The 13,299-nt window shown below is 37.0% G+C and overlaps 1 protein-coding gene across 1 annotated transcript in view; it reads right to left on the minus strand.

The window, feature by feature from the left end:
- KNTC1 (kinetochore associated 1) overlaps window positions 1-13,299 on the minus strand; it is a 60,873-nt gene that overhangs the window by 37,760 nt on the left and 9,814 nt on the right. The window contains exons 10-27 of the mRNA XM_036449008.2: window positions 12,960-13,012; window positions 12,576-12,691; window positions 12,094-12,145; window positions 10,871-10,969; window positions 9,490-9,533; window positions 9,316-9,381; window positions 9,142-9,217; window positions 8,906-9,031; window positions 8,735-8,824; window positions 8,299-8,352; window positions 7,395-7,456; window positions 5,611-5,722; window positions 4,462-4,605; window positions 4,231-4,287; window positions 4,039-4,140; window positions 1,819-1,938; window positions 1,594-1,737; window positions 459-557 (exon numbers count right to left, since the gene is read on the minus strand). Of these exons, the coding sequence (XP_036304901.1) occupies window positions 459-557; window positions 1,594-1,737; window positions 1,819-1,938; window positions 4,039-4,140; window positions 4,231-4,287; window positions 4,462-4,605; window positions 5,611-5,722; window positions 7,395-7,456; window positions 8,299-8,352; window positions 8,735-8,824; window positions 8,906-9,031; window positions 9,142-9,217; window positions 9,316-9,381; window positions 9,490-9,533; window positions 10,871-10,969; window positions 12,094-12,145; window positions 12,576-12,691; window positions 12,960-13,012 (1,616 nt within the window). The remainder of the gene's footprint in view (window positions 1-458; window positions 558-1,593; window positions 1,738-1,818; window positions 1,939-4,038; window positions 4,141-4,230; window positions 4,288-4,461; window positions 4,606-5,610; window positions 5,723-7,394; window positions 7,457-8,298; window positions 8,353-8,734; window positions 8,825-8,905; window positions 9,032-9,141; window positions 9,218-9,315; window positions 9,382-9,489; window positions 9,534-10,870; window positions 10,970-12,093; window positions 12,146-12,575; window positions 12,692-12,959; window positions 13,013-13,299) is intronic.

Consider the following 13,299-nt stretch of genomic DNA (forward strand, 5'->3'; position numbering starts at 1 on the left):
CCACGTCTACTGCGCGACTGCAACAGTAAACCTTTCTTCTGATTTTCACACCTATTTTTAAAAAATATTTTCTCTGCTGGAAATTAAGTCATATTAACTCTATTATTTTCTACAGACTGGGTTTAAGACTTTTTTTTTCATAAGTTTTTTTATTCATATTTTATAATGATGCTTAATAACGGTGAAGTAGAAATAAAGACATATTGTAATGTTATTTTTCAAATGTCTCTATGTTTGAGAAACCAAACGCATCCAATGGCCTATGGTGGTTCTTCTTGGGTGGGAATAAGAAAATGTTCACTTCTTATTTTCAGAATTACAGAAAACAGAATTATGGGTGGTTTTTAAATTATTTCTATTCCTTTTCCGTGCTACACAAATTCTTTTGTGACGAGAAAGTAAGTGTGAAGAAACGGTGCAACGCTGAGAAGGAAACTGCACGGTCGCCAAGTACTCACGTCCTTGTCAGATAAACACCCTATGACTGCCATGGCTTTGGCTTCCCACGCCGTCTCAAAGAGTGACATGGACTTGGAGCTACATCTCTTCAATAAATCCTAGCGAGGGATAAGCACATACAGCTTTATTTTTATTTTTAAATATATTTTATTGATTTTTTTACAGAGAGGAAGGGAGAGGGACAGAGAGTTAGAAACATTGATGAGAGAGAAACATCCATCAGCTGCCTCCTGCACACCCCCTACTGGGGATGTGCCCACAACCAAGGTACATGCCCTTGACCGGAATCGAACTTGGGACCTTTCAGTCCTCAGGCCAATGCTCTATCCACTGAGCCAAACAGGTTAGGGCAGCACATATATTTTTAAGTTTAAAACTCTGACTGAAACAACAACAAAAAAGTAAAACACACATATAGATACAAATAACTTTTATGGATGTGTGAAAAACACAAAAACTTCTATTTAGCAATGGCAAAACAATACAACATAGTATTGCTAAAACCTGGGCCTTCAGTTTTACATGGTACAGAAAACTTACGAAGAAAACATTCTTGAAGAATCTATAAATAAGATTACTGCACCTTACTAACGGCTACAAAAAGTAACTGCTAATATATAGAAAGCTCATGCTCCCATTATCTCACAATAACCATTTGTAGCAAGCCCTAATATTATCCTGTTTTGTTCAAGATTACCAGTCAATCCATAACAGAGTTAACCCACATTCTTAATCAATAATCTGCACAAGCTGAAACCGGTTTGGCTCAGTGGATAGAGCGTCGGCCTGCGGACTGAAAGGTCCCAGGCTCGATTCCGGTCAAGGGCATGTACATTGGTTGCGGGCACATCCCCAGTAGGGAGCGTGCAGGATGCAGCTGGTCAATGATTCTCTCTCATCGACGTTTCTAGCTCTCTATCCCTCTCTCTCCCTGTAAAAATTCAATAAAATATATTTTTTAAAAATAAATAAATAAATAAAAATAATAAAAAAATAAATAATCTGCACAAATCCTAACGGTACAGCATTAAATGTTTCGTTATTTAACGAAGGACTTAATACACCGTATTAAAACTCAATGCGGTCACACAGTGCACAGATGCAGGAAAGCAGACGAGGCGAAAGGGAAATTACCTCTATGTACAGGAGAAGGAGTTCCTCCTCCTGCAGGTCATGCTCCCGCATGTACACGCTTATGAACTTCTCCAAGGCGGAAGGGACAAGCTCTGGCGCCAGCACCTTGTCGAACATCCGGAACACAATGGTGGTGGTGGTCTCCTGGAAGCCAAAAGGGACGGTTCTAAATGCAGACTGTGCTCACCTGGCTGCAAAGTCATGCTGGCAAACCCAGACCTTTACCTTCTCAAACTCGGAGAGGGCCAAGTTGCAGTTGTATTTTCTGTGCAACGTGATCAACTCCCGCAGGTTGTTTACCAGGGTCCTTAGCTGACACACTTCCTCCGTGTTCTCATAATCCTTCTGAGACAAAGCGTGAGGGGAGCATGCAAAAAGGTCAGAATTATTTTGTACAAAATGTGAAACGGCCATGATTATGTACATAAGAGGAAATTATGCCTTTAAATATTGTAGGATTTTAACCAATTAACTAGTACAAACTAACAGATGGGAATTTGACAGGAATCTGAAATTTCCTTTCTTAAAAAATACAGAAAATTATTATTAGTGTAATATATTTAGGTACATAAACATCATTTAGATGGCGTTCAGTGGCCTATCTGTATTGATCATGACCAAACCTTTATTTTTAATATACATTTTTTATTGATTTCAGAGAAGGAAGGGAGAGGGAGAGAAAGATAGAAACATCAATAATGAGAACCATTGATCAGCTGCCTCCTGCACCACCCCTACTGGGGATTGAGCCCACAACCAAGATGTGTCCCAGACCAGAATCGGACCCAGGACTTTTTAGTCTGCACCATCCATTATGCACTATCCACTGAGCCAAACCAGCTAGAGCGTGACCAGACATTTTTTAAAGTTATGTATAAGGACTTTTCAATATTGGTAAAAGACAATTAACAGGGAAAAGATAAAATAGGCCAAAACCGGTTTGGCTCAGTGGACAGAGCATCGGCCTGCGGACTGAAGGATCCCAGGTTCGATTCTGGTCAAGGGCGTGTACCTTGGTTGCGGGCACATCCCCAGTGGGGGCTGTGCAGGAGGCAGCTGATCGGTGATTCTCTCTCATCGATGTTTCTAACTCTCTATCCTTCTCTCTTCCTCTCTGTAAAAAATCAATAAAATTTTTTTTAAAGAAAAGATAAACTGGTGTTTTATAGCAAAATGAAAATGCTCTTCTGCAGAAAAATATATTATAATGACAACTATATATATACTACTAATATATACTGATTATATACATCAATACACTGCTTGAAACTTATATAAAAAATTCCCATTTTATTTTTAACAGTATATAATCAATAAGTACAATACAATTAATAAGAACTTGTTAGAAAGTAGGAGGACATTTATTATTTTTTGGCCTCCAAAAATTTAAAGAATAAATTCAATTTCATAACTTACATTTTAACCTCAATTAAGATCATACCTCTGATACTTAAGTACTTAATACTTCAGAGTTGAAATTAAGCTGAGATGTCGCATATGTTTATAAGCCAAATTATGGCATACCAACACATTTTTAAAAGATAAGAATGTACCCCCCCCCAATATAATGTATGCTTTCTAGTTTTTAGACCTGAAGGGGAAAAGAAATGAACTTAAGAAATTTAGAAGCCAAACAATAAATTCGTTCATTAACTTCAAATTAACATCAGAATTCCTGATACTAGTTCCCTTTCAGCATTGCTTTATTTTTCAGACAGCTGGAAAGTCCCAGGTTTTTTTCAATTTTGATTTAAAAAATTCATTGGTACTTAAGCCATTATGGCTGCTGAAATGTCTAAGAGAAGCATTCAGAACTGGGAGTAGATCAGTTAAGAAGTCTGATTGACATAGCCTTTGAAAACAAATCCTAATGCATTAGTGAGGTTTGTTTTATAAAGCAATGTGAAATGCTTCCAATGAAGGAAATCCCCAGGATACTACTTAGGAGTATGTTTATATATTGTTTCCGGTCCTGGCCAGGTAGCTCAATTGGTTAGAGCAATGGGTTGGCAAACTCATTAGTCAACAGAGCGGCAAGCTGCGGCTGATTTGCTGACCACTGGGTTGATACACTAAGGTTGTGGGTTCAATTCTCCTATCAGGGTACATACAGGAATCAACCAATGAGTGCATTAGTAAGTGGAACAACAAATCCATGTTTTTTTCTCTCTCTCCCTTCCTCTCCTCTCTAAAATAAATTAAGAAATAAAATATATATTGTTTACCTGTTGGTTAGTTCAATAGAAAAAAAGAGTGCATTAAGATAGGTTGAAGTTATAACAGAAAAAGCAGGAAGAAAAAGAAAGCAAATTTTCCTTTTTATGGATTTTAAAAGTACCCATCCAAAGAAAACAGAAAATTGCAGAAATAGGTGTATTTCTAGTACCGATAAACTCTTTAACATGAATGAATGTTTTATCGCCAAGTCTGTTTTCCATGTCATACCAAGGAAATCCAATGCCAGGAGGACACCAATCCCATCTCATCCGGTTTTTCTGCTGTAAAAAATACCTCTGCCAGTTGAAGTCCATTTTCTGGCCAGTTTGCCTTCAAAAAATGTTACAAACCATTAAAAATAATGAGTTATGCCATTGGAAGAGTCTTAAATGTATTTTTAATGCTAATTATACAAATTACCTTGTCAGTTAATTCAAGGTTCCTGGCTGCTTGCTCCAACCATTTTGCAAGGATTTTCTGGAATAGATATATCATTTGTAAATATAATAATTACTTATTCACCAAAATAACTTAAAATATCCATGATAATCTTTCAAAAGAGACAGTAAAATGAACCAACTGGTGTTATGTGAAGTAATGTTCAAAAATAAAACTGAGTCACCAAAAGTGAAAATACTAAAGGCAATTCACCTGTCCATCCGGTACAATCCTTCTTACAAATGGGATCACGTCATTCTTAAGCCAGGGACAGAGCTTTTGCAAAGAGACTGGTGTAGAAATGGAGTTGAGCAAGTTCTCAAGCATTTTCACGTCAAACTTGCTTTCGAAGTTTGCCTAAATCATACGGAGTGTGAGAAATTAAGGTTTATCTTCCAAATTGAAACTGACATCATCCCAAAAAGGAAATCCCTCTTAGGAAGTCATTTCAAGAATTATTTTTACTATTTTGGCAAGCATCAAAGGTGATTTACTATAGACAAATGCTTTGAGCCGGGAGCCACAAATCCACAAATCTCATGACAGAAAATTCCAAAGAACAAATTAAGTGGCAGAGGAATTGGTATGGGTGACCTTCCAAGGGAAACATAATTGGAGACGACAATACAGATCCTAGCAAATGTGTCCACACCAGATAACTCCTTTTTGGACCTAACGTTATATGCCAACAATTTTCGTTTACCACAATCTGGACTGCAATAGGAATACCTTCCCCACCAGTGCCACATAAGGAAGCCCACCATCGGGGGACAGTGGAGGAAAAAGGGGAAATCTGTAATACCTTCAACAATAAAGATAAATTTTTTTAAAGCCCATCAATAAATCACTTAATAAAATGTTGCTTTTGACTAAGTTTAGGAGTTCATTAGACTTTGACTGATGAGATAAAGTAAGCGCCAATTATCTATCTATATATATAAGAGCCTAAGCGAGCATTACCACTGGTTGACCAGTCACTATGATGTGCCCTGACCACCAGCGGCAGACACTCAATGCAGGAGCCGCCCCCTCACAGTCATCGCACTCCCACAGCCAATCTCCCGTGGCCTCCCAACTACTCGCAATCTCTCCCCACAGCCGGCCGGCCCTGATGGGCAGCAATCGCAGGCCAGACCGAGGGATCCCACCTGTGCATGAATTCATGTGCTGGGCCTCTAGTATCTTTATAATATTTCCTCTGAGTTAATATCATCACAGGATAGTTTCTCTGGGACAGGTCATAATTTATCATTGTGAAAACACCCCACTGCCAAGTCTCATTTGCCAGCACTGATTTAATCCCCCATCTTAGAGGTTATGAAGCCATTAAGAAAAAAGAAAAAAAAAAGTAAAATGTATTACTCGATGTCTAAGCCAAAGGTACTGTGCACAAACAAGGTTTCCTTCTCTTAGCTGCAAAAAAATGTCCTTGAGGTCATCTTCATTATTCAGAAATTCGATCCAAGAACTACCACTGCAAAGTCAGAGAGGAAAAAAGTTACTAGTTAAAAATATATATTAAGGTTACTCGTACAAGTGGATATCACTATGCATTTTAACTAGTTCCCCCCAAAAAAGTTATTAAAAAGTTCCAAAGACTAAACAGTGAAAAGTAAATTTCCTTCCTATCTCTGACCTATGGAGCCTCCTGTATCATCCCTGGAAGTCATGCCTCTTCTTGCAGGTTCTTCCTGAGATAATGACTTAATACCCAAGCCACCATTTTTAATTTTTAAATGAATGAGAGGGTTCTTTATATACTATCTATACTTAAAAAAAAATGCATACAGGTATTTCCACTAATGTCAGGAACAAGAGCAGGATACCTATTAACCACCGTTATTCATTACTTTATAAGTACCAGTCAATCAATTTAGGCAAGGAGGAAAAATGAGGCAAAATTATCATTATTCAAATATATAATTATATACTTGGAAAGAACAGAGCAATTGAAATATTGCCATGAATAATAAATTCAGTAAGGCAGTTGGGTAAAAATTAACTTTAATACTTTTACATGTTCTTTTGAAAATATGTGGGGGGAAAGTCCCATTTGTAACAGTAGAGAAAAAAAAATAAAATAAAATTTAAACAAAAAATGTGCAAAATTTATATAAAGATGAGTGAATCGATACCTCTAAGGAACATAAAAAAACAACAACCCAGGAGACAATGAGTAGAAAGACACATACTGTCCTTAACTAGGAAGATTAAATATTGTAAAATGCCAGTTCTCTATAAATTGATGTTACGTTCAGCACATTCTCAATTAAAACAAAAATAAGATTTCTCTAAACTGCATAAACTGATTCTGATTTCAAATGCCATACAGAAGAAAAAATAAAACACAACCATGAGAAAATAGCCTTCCAAATCCTGAAAAATAAAAACTGCCTACGTTAAAACTATTGAATACTGCCGAAGCCGGTTTGGCTCAGTGGTAGAGTCTGCGGACTGAAAGGTCCCAGGTTCGATTCCAGTCAAGAGCATGTACATTGGTTGCGGGCACATCCCCGGTAGGGGGTGTGCAAGAGGCAGCTGGTCGATGTTTCTCTCTCATTGACGTTCCTAGCTCTCTATCTTTCTCCCTTCCTCTCTGTAAAAGATCAATAAAATATATTTAAAAAAAAAAAAAAAAACTATTGAATACTGGTGAGTGAATAGGGAGATGAGATAAACTGAATACAAATAAAGTCCAGAGATAGACTTTAATACATGTGAGATTCTTAGCACATGATTAAGGGAGTGAAAAGGTACATCATTTAATGAGTACTGGAATAAATGACTAGCCACAAGTAAAAAAATAAATCTTCCCTTCATCTTCATTTATCCTGATAAACAAACTTGTGTGATCTTTAAGGTAGTTATATTTGTAAATAACAGTATTCTTGGTGCATATGTTAGTATATCTAATAAAATCTATTTCCAGATGTAAAATTGCTAAGGCAAAAGCAATATGCATTTCAATTTGCCTTTCTGATATAACAATTCCCATACACGATTAGGAAGTGCCTAAAGCTTAGCAGGGACACATATTTTCTATCCTCAGAAACATAATTCATTCATGGCAATATTCTATCTCTTAGGACATTCCAAATTTAAATCTAATTCACAATCTAAACATTAAAAAGGAGGAAGGCACACACCTGAATTTCTCTGGTCCAAATGCTCCATAAAAAGTAGTCAACTTTTCATGCGCCCTGAGAACCTAAAAAGGAATAATCCGATCACCTGCGTGTTGTATGCAGTAATATTAAAATTAGACCTTCTGTGGGAGAAGGCTTACACAAAGCCTCATCTTGTCAATTCGCATAAACATGACTGCCTTATTTAACACAAAACAAAAAAGAGCTGGAATAAAGAAAACATTTCCAATCACGTTCAATACAATAAAACTGCAAAATCGGAAGCCATTTGCATATTAATTGTGGGGGCCTTCAAAATCAACTAGTTTTCTACTAATTTATAAATGCCCGCAGAATAAAACCTAGGTTAAACCAAAAATTTACTTTGAGAGTTAAAAAAATATATATGCAACATGTACACGGACACATACTTTTTGTACCATAACAATCATCATCACTTACTGACTCATCCAGAGCAAACTACAATCCTGCAAGCTCCACCCACGGAAAGTGCCCTATAGAGGTACTGGTTTTTATCTTTTATACAGTTACAGTATGTCACTGCACATTATCTGTGTTTAGATACGCAGACACTCACTGCTGCTGTTAAAACGGCCTCCAGTATTCAGAACAGTAACATGCTGCACAGGTGATACTATGGGATACAGTAGACTGTACCGCACGTGGGGTTTTGTGGTGAGTGTTTAATTTTTTAAGAATTCATTTGAGCCAAACTGATGGCATATGCCAGGGAGCAAGATTTCAAATGCTCCTGTACCACCCAGTTTGTGGAAGTGCACTCTGTGGGGTTTGCACAATGACCACATCACCTAAGGACACATTGCTCAGGACCGTTAAGTGGTGCCTGACTGTACTGTAAAGGCATATTCACTCGAAAATGAATCCATGAATGTAAGGCAATTACCTCTTTTAAGCCATAAGAATAGACAAGAACAGTTCTGTCTTCTTTTTTCAAAAGCTAAGATGAACAAGAAACACAGTTAGAACATCTACTGTTAGGTTTTTCACGAAAGATGAATATTTTTGTGAATTAAAGGAAAAATCCTCTCTGAAAATAAAATTGCATCAAACTTGGAAATAAACAGTGAACAACGAAGAAATGACATATCTTAAAAAACAATGCATTTTATGAAAAAAGCTCACAACATTTTGCCCATCTCTTACGCCTGGATTTTAAGGAATATAGCTAGCAGTGATATTCAGAGGTCACCGAGCAGAACAATCAACAGCAAAAATACACTTTTTAAAAGGCCTATGATAGGAAAAAAAACTCATTATTTTTGAAATTATTTGTTTTGCATAAGACAATTGAACATGTTTTAAATGTTATGAAAACTTACCCTGGTTTTGGCATAATTTAGCATTTCCTGGGTCGTTTCATAGGTTATCCACTGAGCCTCCAAGCAGTAATTCACCACAAATTCGTCGTCCTGTTGCATAAATAGGAAGGTGACGGAACATTGACCAATCTGTCAACCCAAACCCCCTGGCACATGGCAGGGAAAACACACCTGGATTTTATGTAGCGTCTCCTTAGCCTCCTCTACAAGTTTCTGCCATTCCGTCCGCTCACTGGTGTCCACAGAACTCACTGCCAGTTTCTCCAATATATCGTTTGATTTTACCTTGTAAACAAGCTGCAATAGAAATTCGCCACATCAACTACCTGGAAGCCAAAAATGCTGTCTCTCTAGCATCTGGTATGTGAAAAAAATGTGTTTCAATGAACAAATTCATGTGTGATTACCTCAACATCCAGCCCAAACTGAATGGCAAAGCTCTCGGCTTCAGCAAATTTGTGTTTGTGAAGTAACCGGCTCAATCTGTTAAGTGGGGAGAAAAATGTTGGTAAAATGTTTATTAGTCATGAGATTTACGTTCTTCATTAAGGGATAAGGCTTAAAAGAAAATGAGAAGTTACCTGTTTTCTGGTAAAGCTTCCGTAAGACATCTGAGTACTAAAACAGAAGCTGAGCCTTCAGAGAGCCTGGAAAAAAGTTTTCACTCTGAGTGCATTTGTCATTTCATATTAATAAGTAAAATTTAGCTTAGCTGCCATTTAACAACTTAAAAGATGAAACAAAGCATGACCTACTCTGGATCATCTTTGCAAATTCCCTCCAGAAGGTATATGGTATCCTACAACAATAACAAAAACATATTTAAAATTAATGTACAGAATTAATTCCTTTTTTAAAAATAGTAACGAGAGTCTTCGCATTTTCTTTTTCTTTTTTTACTTTTATTACTATTTTTTAGTTCACACCCGAGGATATTTTTCCATTGATTTTTAGAGAGAGTAGAAAAGAGAGGGAAAGAGAGGGAAATATCGATGTGAGAGAACAAATCGATTGATTGCCTCTTGCACAAGCTCTGACCAAGGCCGGGAAAGATCCTGCAACCGAGGTGCGGCAGTGCCCTTGACTAGACTCAAACCCAGGACCATTCGGTCCACAGGCCTATGCTCTACCCACTTAGCCAAATCGGGTAGGGTCAGAATTAATTCATTTCATAGTTACTAGAGTAACAACTGGTTTAGGCAAAAGTTATCGATGGAATTCTAACATCACTGGGAAAACTGTTGGAGAAAAGAATATTCCCATAGTCTCAAAATAACACCACAGAAACAACTTACTGCATACAAAGGGTGAAAGGTACCTTCTCAATGAAGTCTGGCATAGCTGTCTTAACTACGTCATCAAATGTAACATCACCAAAGCAGGACATGAGCCCTTTAATGTAATGCAGCTAGAACACAATGTTATCTATGCAGTGTTCTTGCCAAAAAAGATTAGCATGAACCTAATCATGATGGAACAAACAAATCCAAATAGAGCGATATTCTATAACACAGCAACCTAGGACTCAAAAAATGTCAATGTCGTAGGAGACACAAAAAGATCAGGGAAGGGATCAGAATTAAGTAGGCTGGCATGTGACCATGACAACTAAATTCGATAAGTGATGCTTGGTTGGACCCCGGATCAGAAAAAAATATATAGCTTAAAAAAAAATAGCTTTGCCACAATTGGTAAAATTTGAATGTGGATGGTATAATTCATAATAGTTAAATTCTGTAAGTGTGATAACTGTGTTGAAGAAGAATGTCCTTATTGTTAGGAGATTCCTGCTGAAGTTCTTTGGGGTGATAGGTCATGGTGTGGGCAATTAAAAATGTTTGTAAAGATCACAGTTAAAAAATAATTAAATAAAAGCAACATCTCCCTGCCTCCAGTTATCATCTACATTTTTTGTGAAGACACAAGAAAATGAAATGTGCAGTTGACTGATACTTTGATTTTCTTTCTTTTTTTTTAAATGAAGACTGACCTTGGGCAAGTGTATTTGAGGATATTGGATAACAATAGTTATAAACCTGTGATCTATTCAAGTATTCCATTAAATTCCACTCAGGCTTAGCTTAGTGTTCCTTAATTTTTAAAATATAAAGTAGTTCAAAATGTACATCAACGTACTGTGCTAATTCCTGTTTGGACCAGAGAAGAAACACCGGATACTTCCAAAGAGTACAGTATTTCCATCATAGGTAATGAATAGACCATGAAATTTTTCATCTGGGGAAAAAAAAAAAAGTAGAGCAATTAATTTAGTAGGTCAATATAACCTCCGAGAACAAGTCAGCACTTCACAATCAAGGACACAGATTAAAGCACTTGGTACAGGGCAACTTTCGAAAACTAATTTTACAAGTAAGTCTATTACTGTATTACGTAAATGTTACATATAAAATTATGTTCTATCCCACCTTCCAAATCTGAAGAATGAAGATCCACATAGCTCAAGTCCATTCTACAATTTGTATTTAAGGTGAATGTAATTCTTCGGTGTCAGAAATATGTAAGAGTCACCTTATTTATTTTTAAATATATTTTTATTGATTTCAGAGAGGAAGAGAAAGATAGAAACACCAATGATGAGAAAATCATGGATTGGTTGCCTCCTGCAGGCTCCCTACTGGGGATCGAGTCTGTAACCACAGAACGTGCCTTGACCAGCAGAAATTGAACTGTGACCTCCTGGCTCATAGGTCAATGCTCAACCACCGAGCTACATTGGCTGGGCAGGAGTCACTTTATTCATTTATTTATTTATTTAAAATATATTTTTATTGATTTTTTTTTTTTTTACAGAGAGGAAGGGAGAGGGATACAGTTAGAAACATTGATGAGAGCGAGACATCGACCAGCTGCCTCCTGCACACCCCCTACTAGGGATGTGCCCGCAACCAAGGTACATGCCCTTGACCGGAATCGAACCCAGGGCCCTTCAGTCTGCAGGCTGATGCTCTATCCACTGAGCCAAACTGGCTTTGGCAGGAGTCACTTTAATAAACATTCTCTTGTGAACATTTTATTCCTAAAATGCCCCAACTAAAATGTAGAACCGGAGGGATGGAAATCTGGTGGAGGGGAGCAACAGAGGGGGGGTGGAAATGAGGAACTTTTGTAATAATATGAACAATAAAGATTTGTTTAAAAAAAATAATAAAATGTAGAACCGGGATTTATATTCATATTTTTTAAATAGGAAAAAAAACTCTTTCAGGGTTACTTCTGATTTTTGAGGGGTCTGCATGAACTAAGAGCTAATGCGGTGTGAGCATTACCTAACAACTTTGTATTAATGCTATTTCTAACACATAATATGGAAACACAACGTGAAACAAATTTTCTAGTACCTTCTTATTAGTAGATGTCAGAGCTATTAATTTGAGATTTGTAATCCCTTGCCTAAAAGAGAAAAGAAGGGTTAAGTGAATCATATAAGATTTGTAAGCTAAGTCGAAGTGACATACTTGCAAAAAATTCATACACAGATGACATTGAACTTGAGTTCTGCACAATTATGGTTCAGAAGACTGACACTTGACACTCTTTCTTTGTTATGACTCATTTTTAATCTGATGCATAATTCAAGCAAGATGCAAACTTCCTTTGCTTGCCTGTTGGCTTATTTCTTTTGGACAGACACTATAACACAATCACTTGAAGGTTTGTTATTTCCTGTTCTGAATACGTTAGGCCAACAATGACATGGTCTTTACCCTGTTGGTCTGTTCAGTGTTACTTAGAATGCGATATATAATGAATGATGAGCTCAGAACTGGGTAAGAAACCTGGTCCTAGCAGAAGGACAAGCACTAGCTGCATCACATCGTACCGCGTGACTGAAGAAGGCGAGTCTGCTTCGGTGGTAAGAAGGAAGTCTTCCACGTGAAGAGAGGGCCAGTTCCACATGGGAATTAGAGTGTGAATGTCCCATAAGCTCAGCACATTCTGCAAGAGAGACATTTCATTGGCATGTCTTCTTAATGACTTCCATCTCAGGGGTTTTCTTTTGAGATAAATACATGTACATACATACGTAAATACGTGTGTGTGTGTGTGTGTGTGTGTGTGTATCTCGAAATAAAGCATAATACACAAGACAGTATTTCATCCACCCTGGTTAAGGTCAGTGTCTTTGTAAGTTTGACAACATTTTTGGTGTTAAACACAATACCAAGGGGAAACATGAAAGGAGAAATGTCAAAAAAAAACATACATCGGCATCAAGAACAAAAAGCAGATTATCTATCAGCTGGAACTTCTTTGCACCTACAACAGAGAAAGCAAGGTGTACAATGATTACATTTCTGCATTACATATAGCCATAATTAAATAGTAAACTAATATTATGGACAAAAAGTTCCCATTCTCATTTATTCCTGTTTCTATATTTTTTAAATGATCACCAAAATGTAAAACCTCAACAACAAAAAAAGTTGCATTGGTGGTATAGTGGTGAGCATAGCTGCCTTCAAAAAAAAAAGTGACAAAGACAACATATCAAGAAAAAGTCATAAAGTCATGTATGTGGAAAATTATCAATTTAATCTGCCTTG

Source organism: Pipistrellus kuhlii, unplaced genomic scaffold (assembly GCF_014108245.1).
Source record: "Pipistrellus kuhlii isolate mPipKuh1 unplaced genomic scaffold, mPipKuh1.p scaffold_m20_p_20, whole genome shotgun sequence".
In the NCBI taxonomy this organism is placed as follows: Eukaryota; Metazoa; Chordata; class Mammalia; order Chiroptera; family Vespertilionidae; genus Pipistrellus; species Pipistrellus kuhlii.